The 13,543-nt window shown below is 38.5% G+C and overlaps 1 protein-coding gene across 10 annotated transcripts in view; it reads right to left on the bottom strand.

The window, feature by feature from the left end:
- Positions 1–557: 557 nt before the first annotated feature.
- Positions 558–13,543, bottom strand: part of SEMA5A (semaphorin 5A) — a 318,800-nt gene continuing 305,814 nt past the window's right edge. For all 10 annotated transcript variants that reach the window (XM_032442465.2, XM_015854392.3, XM_015854395.3 and 7 more), the window contains 4 exons: positions 12,435–12,590; positions 8,863–8,910; positions 5,753–5,964; positions 558–5,445 (listed from right to left, as the gene is read on the bottom strand). In XM_032442465.2, the coding sequence (XP_032298356.2) occupies positions 5,326–5,445; positions 5,753–5,964; positions 8,863–8,910; positions 12,435–12,590 (536 nt within the window). In that variant the 3' untranslated portion in view covers positions 558–5,325. The remainder of the gene's footprint in view (positions 5,446–5,752; positions 5,965–8,862; positions 8,911–12,434; positions 12,591–13,543) is intronic.

Here is a 13,543-nt window from a genome sequence, read left to right as displayed (position 1 = left end):
TCCCCTCCTGGTTAATCTGTTGCTGAGAACTGCTCCAGCTCAATCCTCTCCTTAGCAGCAGCAATCACAGCCATGCACAAGGTCCCTGCTGCAATCAGGCATGTGTGCCAGCCAGGCTGTTTTGTGTTGGAGCAACCGGTTGGCTTGGCTGTTCAAGGGGTTATAGTCTCAGCATCCCTGCCCTTGACAGTTCCAAAAAAGACTCAAAGTTTCCATGAAAGTTTCCTGATGGATTTGCCAAGCCATCAGTCACATTCCTCCACATTTCTGTTTCCATTTCCACCTACTCTTGCTACTGCCGAGGTTGAAATATTTGTCAAAATTCCCTGCTTAGCACATTTCCCTCTGCATATCAATCCAGTTCCAAAATTTTGTCACGTGGCAACACAGTGCAAAGCATTCATTCAGCCATATAGAGCTGCCTATCTAAAGGCCATTTTGACTACACATAAGATTCATTTTTGTGGAGAATGAGGAAAGAGAAAGAAAGGGAAAACATTCACAGATCCCCAAACCCTTTATTTGGACGAATGGCTTTTAAATGAACTCAAGCTGTATCTTCTTTAATCATTTATTTATTTAGCAAAGAAAGGAATGAAATCAAATACCCCACACAATGAACACATATCAATTCCCTGATATCAAGACGCAGATTTGCTTGCGAACAGTTTTAAATTAGTCTGTTTCTTTACTACTGTGGCCGTCTTGTACTGAGCATGGATTTGTGCAGAAGCAGTATAATATTGGGCTCAATCCTGTAAACACATTAAAATTAGTAACTCGTTACATCCATACCACTGAGCTCAGTGTAATCACTTACGTGACAAGTGAAATCATACTTGTGCTCCAGAGCTTAGCTTTTGCCCATCTACATTTAGGCATCTAAATCACAGAGAAAATTATAAGTGTATCTCTCTACAAGCCTCTTCTGGTTTTTGACTTTGCCTGTCTAAGGATAGTTTCCCTAATGAGATGCAGAGGGTACAAGTGGCAGCTACAACTAAAAATTGGTCACATGCCTCAAAGCAAAGCAGGATGAATTTGGACCAAACTTTTTACAGATACACAGCAGAGCCACTATGCATGCGATTAACTTTAGGAATGTGCGTATGTAGCGCTGATTTCAATAAAACTGGTCCCACATTGAAAGAAGTGAATGTATTTATTCTGCAATGATGAGGAAAAAATCTTGAAGCATTTATTCTCATTACTGTTTTTGTTGCATCTGGGACCTCTTACTTTGTTGTCTGGCTTGAACAGTCATATCTTCAGATGCTCTGAGAACTTTCTTTACTTAATGCAAGTACTTTTGGTGGCTCTTGATTTGTACAGTGCATGGTATTTTCCCAAAGGTTATAGAGGGACTCTGATAGAGGTAACTGAACTCAGAGTCCTACACCCATCTGAGACTTTAATCAGTACTGCTTAATAGCCTGGAAATCAAAGCTATTTAAACCTCATTCTCTCTACCTCTCTTAAGAAAACCCTAATTCCAGTTAGAAATCTCCTGATTAGTTTTAGCCAAACCACACTGCTCCAACAGCAGGCGACTGCAAATGGCTGAAAAAGCTTCCACCTGAAGTAATTTTAAGTGGCCATAAAGGCCATCAGACTCCAATCAAATCTTCAAGCATACGAGTCCACTTTCTAAGCAATTGAGGAATGTGCTCTGTGCATCAGACACAAAGCTACGTCAGAAACATGTACTCCAGCACAGTTTTAACTTGGATTATCCAATGACAGTATTTACTATGCAGGATCAGACTAGCAGTCCTGCTTCCTCCTCACCTCATCTAGTAGTGATACACAGAAAAAATATTACAGATTTACTCAGAGGATTGAGATCTCCCTACTCAAATGTTTGTGTTCAAACCAAAATTTTACAAGTTGTGCAATTGGCATAAAACTGACTTAGTAATATTAATCACTGACACTGGAGGTGGTATTTATTTATCCAGAGAAGGTCACTTTATCCATGTTAAAGGATTCGGGGCACTGTAAGCAGGAAAGGAGTTGGTTTTCCCTTTCCAAGAACAAAACAATGCTATAAGAATCAAATTTCTTTTGATTCTTCTTTCAAATGACAAAAAAAATGACTTTCAAATCTCAAGTCTGAGAGCTCTGTCAGCTTAAATAAGTTTGGCATGCAAGTATCCACTTTGTTCCATTTTTGGCAAAACAGTGTTAGAGCCTTCATGTGGAAATCTGCTTTCCACCAAAGTATGTAGCCTATTTTTGAAAAAAAAAAAAAAAAAAAAAAGTTAAGTAAATCGAAATTTAATAGAAACCTCATTATAGTTATATATAATATATATATTATATATAGCTTTGCTCTATATAGTAGAGGAGGATGTAGTAAACTGTGTAGGCAACTGTGCAGAGCTCAGAAGGTGAAAATACAGATGGAGTTGGTGCAGCCCCGAGGTCCTCTAAAATGACCTAAGACACAAAAGTCTAATGGCTTTATAATCTGTTCTTTCAGAGTCTAGATTGATGAGGAGACCTTGCAATCATATTATTCGCATTGAAAGGATTTTAAATTTTCATTTAAACACCACTTTTACCCTGAAGGAATGTTAAAATCAGACTTTAAAATGCTTTAGGTAGAATTTTGAATGTACCTCTGCAGGAGATTTAAAATACTGTAACTTAAGAAGGTAAATGACAAAAAAAAAAAAAAAAAAAAAGAAGCTTAAGAGGAACACTTTTCTGACAAGTTGGTGTGATTTTTAGGTTACATCACATAGGAGTTGGTCAGAGATCTGAATGTTCTGAAACACTCCTCTGGGAGACGGAAGTGTGAGCAGCCAAGCATCTGCTAAATGCACTTCTACCTACAATCATGCAGTCTTAACCTAGAGTATTAGCGCTGAATATATAACAAATCTAATATATTTATCTATTCACGAACGGAATGGAAGACAAATCACTGTAAAGATAAGTGTGCCTTAATCTACTAAAGATTTTTTAATCTTATTTCAGATAAATTTTATTAAAAAAAAAAAAAAGGTTAAAATAAAAATACATACATCAAATATTTTTAAGATATTGGATTCATAACTAATAGTCTAAATACAAAATCCATAAGCCAGATTAATGTGCTTTTATTACAGGGGCAGAGAGGAACAGTGTTCTGCATGTGTGTATGTGAATGTGCTGCTCCTTATTGGCAGTGGCAGCAATATGGATTTTACTTTTAAAATATATTGAAATGTAAAAAATCATCTTTTTGCATGAACAGAGTGATTCCAATACTGGACATGCTTGTGATTTGGAGAGCCTTTCCCCCATCTGTCTGTTTCACCGAATATTCTTGCAGAGAAAATTTCCCCTCTCTCAAAGGCAATCTGGTAATTTCTTCCCAGAAAATTAAATCTAATGTACTATAAAACAATAATAAAATATGGGAAATGGGTGTTATTAACCCTTCTAAAGATAAACTAGAGCAAGGGTGGGAGAACTTTATCGTAGCAATGGGGAAAATGATTCATCTGGAAAAAATAGGCAGCTCATCCTAATTACTTTCATAGACGGTAAATGTGTATTCATTCTACAGTACAGCTTTTCAAAGACCACTTGCTTTACATTTTCTCATTTTATGCAGAAGAGAGATAGGAAGCACAGTGCTACATTCTCACCTATCCCCATTCAAGAATGTTGCTCACTGCCATCGATGCACATGGTGTGGCTGGACCACCAAGGTGGTGCGTAAGTAAATGCAGTCTCACAGCCTCAATGTTCTTGGTACTTTTTGTGTAGGTTTTTTGTACATAATTTTTAATCACTTTAATCTTCATGTTTCATTCTCTGTTTGCCTATTGTAGCATAACCTAATGATCAAGGGTTCTGAATATTGAATGGAAATATTTCCACTCTGCCTCTCTGCCTACTTTCCTGGTATTCTGGTTGGATACATTTGCACAAAGTATGCTCAAGAAAGACTAATTCTTTAGTCCTTACTATTTGTTTTTAAGTTAAGGTTTTTTCACAGGCTTCTGAGAATAGCAAATGCTGTCTGTCTTGCTATCAAAAATTTTGGAAAATCTGGCCCAAATCCCTGCCCTTTTAAGTTCTACATCTGGAATTTCAGCTTGAAAAATGACATTGTCATGAATGCGAGTGAAGACAGACAGACCTAAGAAAAAATGGTATAAAAATCCTTTGTGTTCTTCACCTGCAACTACAAGAGGAACTAAAACTGATAATTTAAAACTCAAATGGATTTTAAATATTTACATCAATGGAGTCCAACAAGATACTCACTTGAAACACCATAAGAAGGTTCCTTTAGGAGCTGGTTAGCATGGGCCAGACACAACAGTAAAATGAGACAATGCTTTGCAAATACAACTGCATTTTCTGATGATGCTTTGTTTTGTTAAAGACGTGCATATAAAATAAAAGACAAATAGAGGAAAGAAGCCCTACAGATTATGCCAATGTGCCAGCAGTGCTTGAGACAGCACACAAATGGCGATGCAGTCGCATCTTCCCATACCTGGCCTGAATGTAGGCCACCACAACCTCAGCAGTTGAGCAGGCCTTCTGATTTGCCTTTTCCATTTGCCCTCCGGTCTAGGTCTCCCTGCAGGACATGCCCTTCCATCACCCTCATAATTCAGCCGAACAGTGTGAAGGCTTTCTCTGACCAAGCTTGGCTCACATTTGGAAACCGCCTACCCTGAAGCTTTCCAGTTTCATTACAAGATCATATACTTCAGTACAGCTTTAGTCTCCTCCCTCTGAACAGCTGAACAGCAGCCCTGGCAGATCAGCCCTACAGAGCCTAGTGCTGCTGCAGAGCATTGCTAAACCACCATGCTTCCTTTTGCTGTTCTTCTCAACACCCTGCAAGATCTCTCTGGTGATGTGAGCTTCAGGAGGCTGCAGGGAGGGCTCTGCGGCTAACAGCACAGCTCTCTTGTCAAACCCCATGGAAATAAAAGACAACGCCTAAAAAGAAAATTGAGTTTGTACTCTGGGAGCAGTTTTAAGGGGTAACAGGAATTTCTTAGTCCCTTGTCAGAGAAATCTGATTGAATGCTTATGAAACAGCGAAGCGAGATGTTCCTTATGAGCGGTTCAACAACACCAAGGGGCTACAGCTGTGCCTGACACCAAAGGCCAACCTTTCACTCCGCAGAGAAAACAGCATGTTCACGAACAGGTGTTCTGGGCATTTGGCAGCAATGGGACATTGACGGCTTGGATCGTGCTTGAAATGTCTCTGAACTTCATCTCTGAAGCTTCAATCACATGAGCAGTCATGTAGCACAGGCCTTGGGGACTGGGGAGTTACAGGAGGCCAGAAAATACACAAGCCCATTAGTATTCATCATAATTATTGAAATCTGTAAAATAGGTATTGGAGTAAGTCTTTGCAGTGAGATGTGGATTGAAGTATTTGTTTCTCTCCTCCAGAATCAGGTTGTTTTTGTTAAACGCCTGGGGAAAAATAAGAAAGAAAAGAAGACAATGGAAGGAATAGAATGAAAGGACCCCCTACATGCTATTTCACTCAGACAATTTCCATGGCAAGCATTCATGAAATGTCAATCAGTAAAAAAGCATTTAGAATTATCTACTTATATTTGCATATATCTCTCTCTCTCTATCTTTTTTTTTTTTTTTAAGTGATTTTTCAAGATTTTTGCCAGTGCAGAAAACTAGCAATTAAAATTCTTCAGACACTGAATAACAGTTGTATTGGACCATATGTTGTGCAATAGAGAGCTCCTAGCCCACTTCTCACCTTGATGGCTTCTACAGAATCATATTTGTCCAGTTTGTTGATATGATTGGTGATGCTGGTATTTAGAGGAGCTGGTGACACTGGATGGATGACAGTTGCATCATGGGACTGTTGTTGATATCGTTGGCAATAAGTGTAAATAAGCAGAGTGAGAAGGCAACCAAGTATCGAGCTACTTAATCCCACAGCGATCATGTGAAACATATTGAACTCTGCATAATGGACAGAAGAAAACAATTTTATTGCTAGGGAAATAGCAGTAAAAGCTTAAGTTTGAGGAGGAACATAGAAAAGTACTTGATTCAAATAATGCTAAGAGAAATTTCATGCGTTTCCCACAGACATCTCCTTTGCAATGGTTTATCACTACAGTAACAAATTCATTGTACTTCCCTGAAGGGATCATTAAGAGAATGATACATTTCTATAAATCTCTGCCACTGTTAAGACTGGGATTTCTGAAAGATGCTTAGTCAAGTTAAGAAGCCAAACAGAAGAATGAATTGCTTTTTTAAATGCTTGAAAAATCCAGCTAAGTTTCTTTCTGCATACTCTATGGCAAAACACTTATATATCTATATATAATATAGGTATTATATTAATTTTTTTAATATAATAAAATTATGTAGATAATGGACATGGCTTATTTCCAATGAACAACATTGTCAGTCTGGATAAGGACTTGGGGCTCCTGGTGGACGAGAAGCTGGACATGAACCAGCAGTGTATGCCTGCAGCCCAGAACGCCAACTGTGTTCTGGGCTGCATTAAAAAAGGAATAGCCAGCAGGGAGAGGGAAATGATTGTCTCCCTCTACTCAGCTCTTGGAGTACTGTGTCAATTTTAGGGCCCCCAAAACAGGAAGGACGTGGAGCTCTTAGAGTGAGACAAGAGGAGGGCCACTAAGATGATCAGAGGGCTGGAGCGCCTCTCCTGTGAGGAAAGGTTGAGGGAACGTAGCCTAGAGAAGAGAAGGCTCCAGGGAGACCTCAGTTTTCCAATACTTGAAGGGAGTATATAAACAGGAGGCTGTTTACAAGGGTGGGCAGTGATAGGACAAGAGGGAATGGTTTTTAACTGAGACAGGAGACCTTTAGGTTAGATATTAGGAGGAAGTTTTTCACACAGAGGGTGTTGACGCACTGGAACAGGTTGCCCAAGAAGGTTGTGGATACCCCATTTCTGGATGCATTCAAGGCCAGGCTGCATGTGGCTCAGGGCAGCCTGGCCTGGTGGTTGGCAACCCTGCACATAGCACAAGGGCTGAAACTAGATGATCATTGTGGTCCTTTTCAACCCAGGCCATTCTACAGTTCTATGGTTTACTCTGCTGCTCTTCTGGTTCTTTGTCTTATACACAGTGACTTGAGGCAGAACAAATCAAATCTTGTTATCTTTAGATAGCAGACCTGCTTCCCTTAAAATGTTTTCAGTATATCCCTTATTTCGTGTCTGTCCCAGACACAGTGGCATACCCCTTTCAAATCCCCTGCCTTGACTGTTGCAGGTTCTCACTGTTTCTGCATCTTTGATATACAGCCAATTCGCTCCCTTCTCCAGCCTTCAGAACTTTTTCTCTGTATAAGGGGGAAATGAGGGAAAAACAGTAGTGCTTCAGGGGAGAATGTCCCAGAGCAGAAAAAGAAACTTATTAAAGCTCAGCAGCCAGAGAGTGCTGCCAGAATACAGTACTGTTCACCCAGGCTTCCCTGTCCGCTCTGCCCTTTGAAGATACTGTGGGATCACATTATGGGAAACCCTCCCTCCCTCCAACAAAGAAATAAAAACACAGAGAATGCTCATTGCTGCATGAAGCTTTAGAAGAAAATCTAAAACACAAGTGCCCCCTAATGTTATTGGGCAGAGATATTGGGTCAGATGTGGCACAAGTAAGATTAGCTGAAAATAAACAAATTATACTGCTTTTCACTGTCATTTCCAAATGGAGATGTGTTTTTTGATTAAGAAAGAAATATCATTTGGAAACTTCATCTTAACATTACTGTAAGTTTGTTTGTGGTTGTGCACATGAAACTGACTTTAAATTGAAATACTGGCACTAGTCTGAAAAGCATTAGATCTTTTTCAGTATAAAACAGAGAAGTAGGCCAGCACATAACTCCCGTTTTTGGCAGATCTCTAATGTAGGATCCTTACTTGCATACTGGAAACAAAGGAACATAATCTGATATTTAGGTGACTATGTTGACTGTCCCAATATGTAAATTATTACTGAAATATCCTTCTACCCTTGTGTGAGAGTTTCCCATTGTTTTAGAACTTAGCTGAATGTTTTCAGAGCTCCATTGCTAATTAAGAAAAAATCAAATTGCATTACCTTGACTCCCATAACACACTGCCATGTTAAACACCTTTGTGTTTTTGTTGTCCCTTACTAGGTTAAAAGCACAGCTTACCTATGCATGGAAGAATAGTAAAACTGGCCACAGCTACTACCCTGACACCCAGACTAAGTGTGATAGCTCACCGTGAAAAAAAAAAAGATCATTTTTTCCTTTTTCTTCTTCTCACTGTTAGATTTTTTTTCCCAGCAATTTAGTTTTCTCTTTCAAGATTTGTTTTGCTAGCATCAGGACTTTCTGGGATGAAACTGTTTTGGTTTTTTTCACTCTTTAGTTATGTCTTTGGAAGCAAACCTGAATATGAGTCCCAGACAGTCTGAGCTACTAAAGGGGTTAGCAGGCTGGCTCTTTGCTATTCATTTGGAGTCTGAAAGAGAACATATTATGTGAAATTACTGTTCTGCAAAAGATGCAGCAACTTTACTAATTTTGACCAAATGAAAACTAGCTTATAATGGGAACTTCTCTTTGGGCCAATAAGGGTGACTGATATAAAGGAACATGAGAAAAGTAAAAAAGAAGTCAAATAATACCTACTCTCATCTCAGAGGTCAGAAATGGCATTGGGGTATTCAGTGAGCAATCCTGCAGTAACTACGTCCCTATCACTTCTATTTCTGGACCAAGTGTAAATAATGAGAATGTGGCATTTAGAAGATAGAATAAAACTAGTACAACATGTGAAACAAATAGTAAAATGAGTTAATATTTCAGCATCTAATATACAGATAGAATTGAAAAGCTTACCGCCACATCGTTTTTCTTCTGTGCTTCTGGATCGTGCCACTGGTATTTCTAGAAAAACAAATACACTGCTTATTCAATGGAGAAAAAAAATAACAGAGATCTATTAATTTGACTGATACAGTAAGGATTTAAAAAACATATTCTACTACATTCACTCCAAATCCAAAGAAAGAAATATTTTGATTGTCATGTTGAGGAATTAAGAAAGAAGTTGCCTGACGTCTTCAGATTCTTTAGTTTATTAAGCAAAAGAAGTAACATATTTTTAATTCCTGACTCAGAACATTCCTTGAATTGAAAAGATGAAGTGTAGATTAAAACATTCTTTTTGGAGTTAAGCTATGTTGATAAAATGTTGAACTTCTGAACAGTACATTTAATGAGGGTTTCATTATCTTGTGTTCAGATAGGCTCATTACTTCTAGAAGTCACATCTAGCACTAATGTGAAAAGAGGGAATTTGCAAATCTTCAAAAATTTTACTGCCAATTTCATGAGTCTCAATTGTAAAATAATAAAATGTGATTCCACCCAATGTCCTTACCATTTTGTCCTTGGAAGCATTCTGAATAAACACTGAATAAAAATGGGTTGGCAACCAAGTTTCCCCACTTTTGACTTCAAGGACCACGGATTTGGTGAAAGGAAGTCATCCTGTCTGACAAACCTCTCTGTCATGTGACCATGTGGAAATGGGTCACACAGGAAACACGAGTGGATTTAAGATACTATTTTAAATCCCTTGTCAAAGACTACTTAGGAAACAAATAAGCTATGGGATATAAGATAAAGGATAGAAAATAGAGTAGTTCCTACAATGGAGAAAAGCTACCACTTCTGCAGCAGTAAAACACATAAATCAGAATGTACATCACTGTAGAGTGGAAAACAATTCTAGCTTCACATGCAAAATGATAGCTGTGAGCATCCAAGAGTGAGTTCAGATTGTTTCATGAAATATCAGCTTAGTGTTCAGAAGCAATCAAAAAGGCAAACAAAATACCAGATATAACTAAGAAAGCCATACCGAGTAAAACAGGAAATTAGAATTATGGGTCTCTACAAATCCATGTGCTGTCCACAATCCAAGCACAGCATGCAACTCTGTTTTTTTCCATCTCAGAATGCCTTTAGTAGCAGAAGAAACAGTTGAGAGAAGGGTGGCAATGATGGCCACTGGAATGCAATGGCTTCTGCTTGAGGAATAACAGAGTGGGCTCTCCACCTCACTACCACAAGATGATCCAGTATGCAAGGAAGATGTAAGAAACCCAGTTAACTTTTTGGAGAGAAAATTATTTCAAGGAATCATACAGTCCGGTTTAACAATTGGGTTTAAAAACTCTCCTGAAATGAAGATAGTTGAAGACTGGAAAATGAGACAGATGTAATGACAACTTCAAGAATGCATGGAAAGTGAGTATCTCAACTTTGTTCTGTTAAAGCAAGCTTAAAATGTGAATCTATTCAGACTCAGAACAGTGAAAGAAGTCCTTGTAGTATGATTCTGGGGAAAGAGGACTAGAAATGCTAAAGCAGGCCTGATGGAAAAGGAAGAGAGAAGCAAATACTATATTAATGGTTCTGGTTTTAAAATTAATCTCTTCTCCAGCTGGAGGTCTCTGCCAAAAGACACGTTAGCATATTATGAGATGTGAAACAGTGTTATAACTTCCACATACTTAACATACCGCAAGCTTCTGCTAAAGTGGATCACAATTTTATTTTATTTTTTACCTTTCTACACCAGTTATATCAATATTATTTTCAAAAGTAATAGACCTAACAGAACAGTATTCTCAGAGCAAGCTAAAGGCTGGTAACATACTCTGTCTGGTCCAGGCTATTGATTCACAATCCAAGCAAAAAGCAGAAAAAAAATTCCAGAAATCCATAAGGCTCTGTAATGTTGATAAAGATTAACTCCGGAAACATAGTAGCAGCAATGACAAGCAGCATTCATTTTTGCACTATGTGAGAATCACTCTATATGCATACATTTTGTAGAAGAGCAGAGGTAAAGTAAGCAGTATGAGGAGGAAACAATATGAGGGTAGACATGCTAGCTTAGTAGCTGCGAGAGGACTGAGGAGAATTAGAAAAGGAAAAAGAAGTTGGGAGAGTAAGAACTCTGAGTATGAGGATCTTGAGGAGGGAAAGCGAGATGTGAGGTCACAGGAAAGCAAGCAAGCATGCATAAGGTGAGTGTAAGGACATAACTTCATCTGTTGTGATATGGGTGATTTGAGGGGGAAAAAAAACAATAGAGTGCTTGAGAAGTGGTGGCTGCTACTTATTCATTTGACATCCTTCACTTCACACTATTAAAATGCATATTTTCCAAAACAATATGTAGAGCTTATGTGGGATTAAGTGAGGAATTCACAAAAATGAAAATTAATGGAATTGCTTCAAGACCATGAGAAAAAGGGGAAAATACAATGTGGGAGGTTTTGCTTTCACACTGATGTTTTTCACATTGGTTTTGGAGGGAAAAATTTGTATTTGTGAGTTAAAGAATGTATTCCTCAAGTTTATGCACAGCCATTAATCATGTTTACATTTGTTTACTTCTTTATAACATTGCACTATATTACGTAGTCAAAGAGAAAAGGTTGCTGCACTGAACAAAGAAAATTACATCACAAATGATACAAGAAAACATAAATTTCTGTCTGTGAATAGACTGCTGTCTTCATTATGTACTTATATAGAAAGATGACTGTAAATCACAGAATCATAAGGTTGGAAAGGACCTACAAGATCTAGTCCAACAGTCCTCCTGTCACCATTGCTACCACAAGCTACTAAACCATCTCTCATAGCTCCTCATCCAGACACTGCCAGGGATGGCGACTCTACCACCCTGGACAGGCCATTCCAGTGCTTCACCACTCTCTGAGAGAAAAAGCTTTTCCTTATGTCTAAAAATGTGACCACTCATACTGTTGTGTGGATTTAAATGATTGCTGCGATCAATTCATTTTTAAAGAGTACATTTGTAAGTTTTGACAAATACTATAGAATAAAAACTGACATGACTGCCTGTGGTCACAGGGGAGTTAAGTACCTGAGACGCAGCAAGCAGTATGTAACTTTCTAAGTGGTTGCTAACTAAAGGGACTTCACAAAATGATCTCTGGATTAAGTACCCCAGCACTCACTCTTGCATACACAAATCATAAAATCTAGACAAACATTTTTCTAACAATCCCCAAAGTTTAAAGAATACCATAAAATAAAAAGCAAATAATTTCTTTGAGGTATCTGTACTCATTCCTGTACTTTGTTAACGAATAGGATGTAAAGACCTGCAGAATGCTGAGACAATGAGTAACTGCAATCCTTGGCGGTGACAATAAGGACAGCTCAACATCACTCAGTGCCACATGGCAGATTTTCATGAGGACATCAGGTCCAGCAACTAAAGTTCTACACTATAGACCTAAGTTCTCTCGATGATAAAAGGCAAATCTTTTCTTCTATAATGTTCTGTGTAGGGACAGTGTTATGCTTTGTTCTTGAAATGCTGAGAGATTTCATTAATCCTTCCAGAAGAACATTGATCTCACCTGGTATAAAGTTGGAGTCAGAAGCACAGGCTCGGCTCTCTGTGGTGTTGCCTGTGCACTGGCTGCCCACTGGAAACAAAAGAATGCACTGACGAACACGGAGCTGCATGCCAGATGTGTCGCACTCGGACCATTCAGACCACTCTGACCAGCTGTCTGCAATGGGCAGAAAGAGGGACACACACAGTGTTTCAATTAAATGCTTCGAGTGCATGAAGATATCACATCTTCCTAGTTAACGACAAAAAGCCTGGTCTCCAGATTGTACAAAAGATCACAGAATATCTCATTCAATACAATAAAGCAAAGCCAGTTTGGACAAGCTGGAAAAGCTCTCCAAAATACAGAGTTTGATAGTGAAATTGTCACCTAAGTATTAAAGTTTTGGTTTCTGCCACTACCTCTGTGTGTGGAAGGGAGAAGCCCTAAAGATTCTGCAGTGACCCCGCAGGGGGACTAAAAGAGTTATTCTTGTGGAGTCTATTTCAGTCTTCAGGGTAGATGATGACTGCCTTTTTATGTACTTTGCAAGTAGCAAGGACAAGTTAAAAGGCAAAACAGCAGCATCTTGCAGGTTTGTGCGTGGTGGTTTTGTTTGTTTGTTCCTTTGTTTGTTTTAATTTTAGGATCATTTCTTTGCAGTAGATAGAAGAGTTCTCATAAATTAGTTGCAGCCTTGGATCTGTGTAAGTCATGAGAATGGAACAGAGAAAGTAGACTGGAGAGGTGTGCAATCTGAACTGATTTTCACCTCTAACATGGCAAGGTTTACTCAGTTGTCTTGTCTTCCTACAGAGTTTTGTCTGGCCTTTGGGACTAGGTTGACTCCAAGTAGTTTTTAAAAGATCCCTGGGTGAAGAAGGCAGCTCAGAATGATGAGGCCACCAGTCTGTAAAATCATAAATTTCTCCCATGCATAACTACACCATTACTTCTAAACACTCAATTCTTTATCCATTATTTGCATATGTGAGTTAGAAGTTCAAGAACAGAATATATTTCCCCTCTTACAGCAGCTGTGAATACTTTACATATAAAATACTGCTTTATTCAATACATTACAGACATCCTCACAACTGATTACGCTTAGAGATAAGCAGCCTATAAAA

Source organism: Coturnix japonica, chromosome 2 (assembly GCF_054131305.1).
Source record: "Coturnix japonica strain WE chromosome 2, WE-NBRP24, whole genome shotgun sequence".
NCBI lineage: Eukaryota > Metazoa > Chordata > Aves > Galliformes > Phasianidae > Coturnix > Coturnix japonica.
This window is presented reverse-complemented; position numbering and strand designations above follow the sequence as displayed.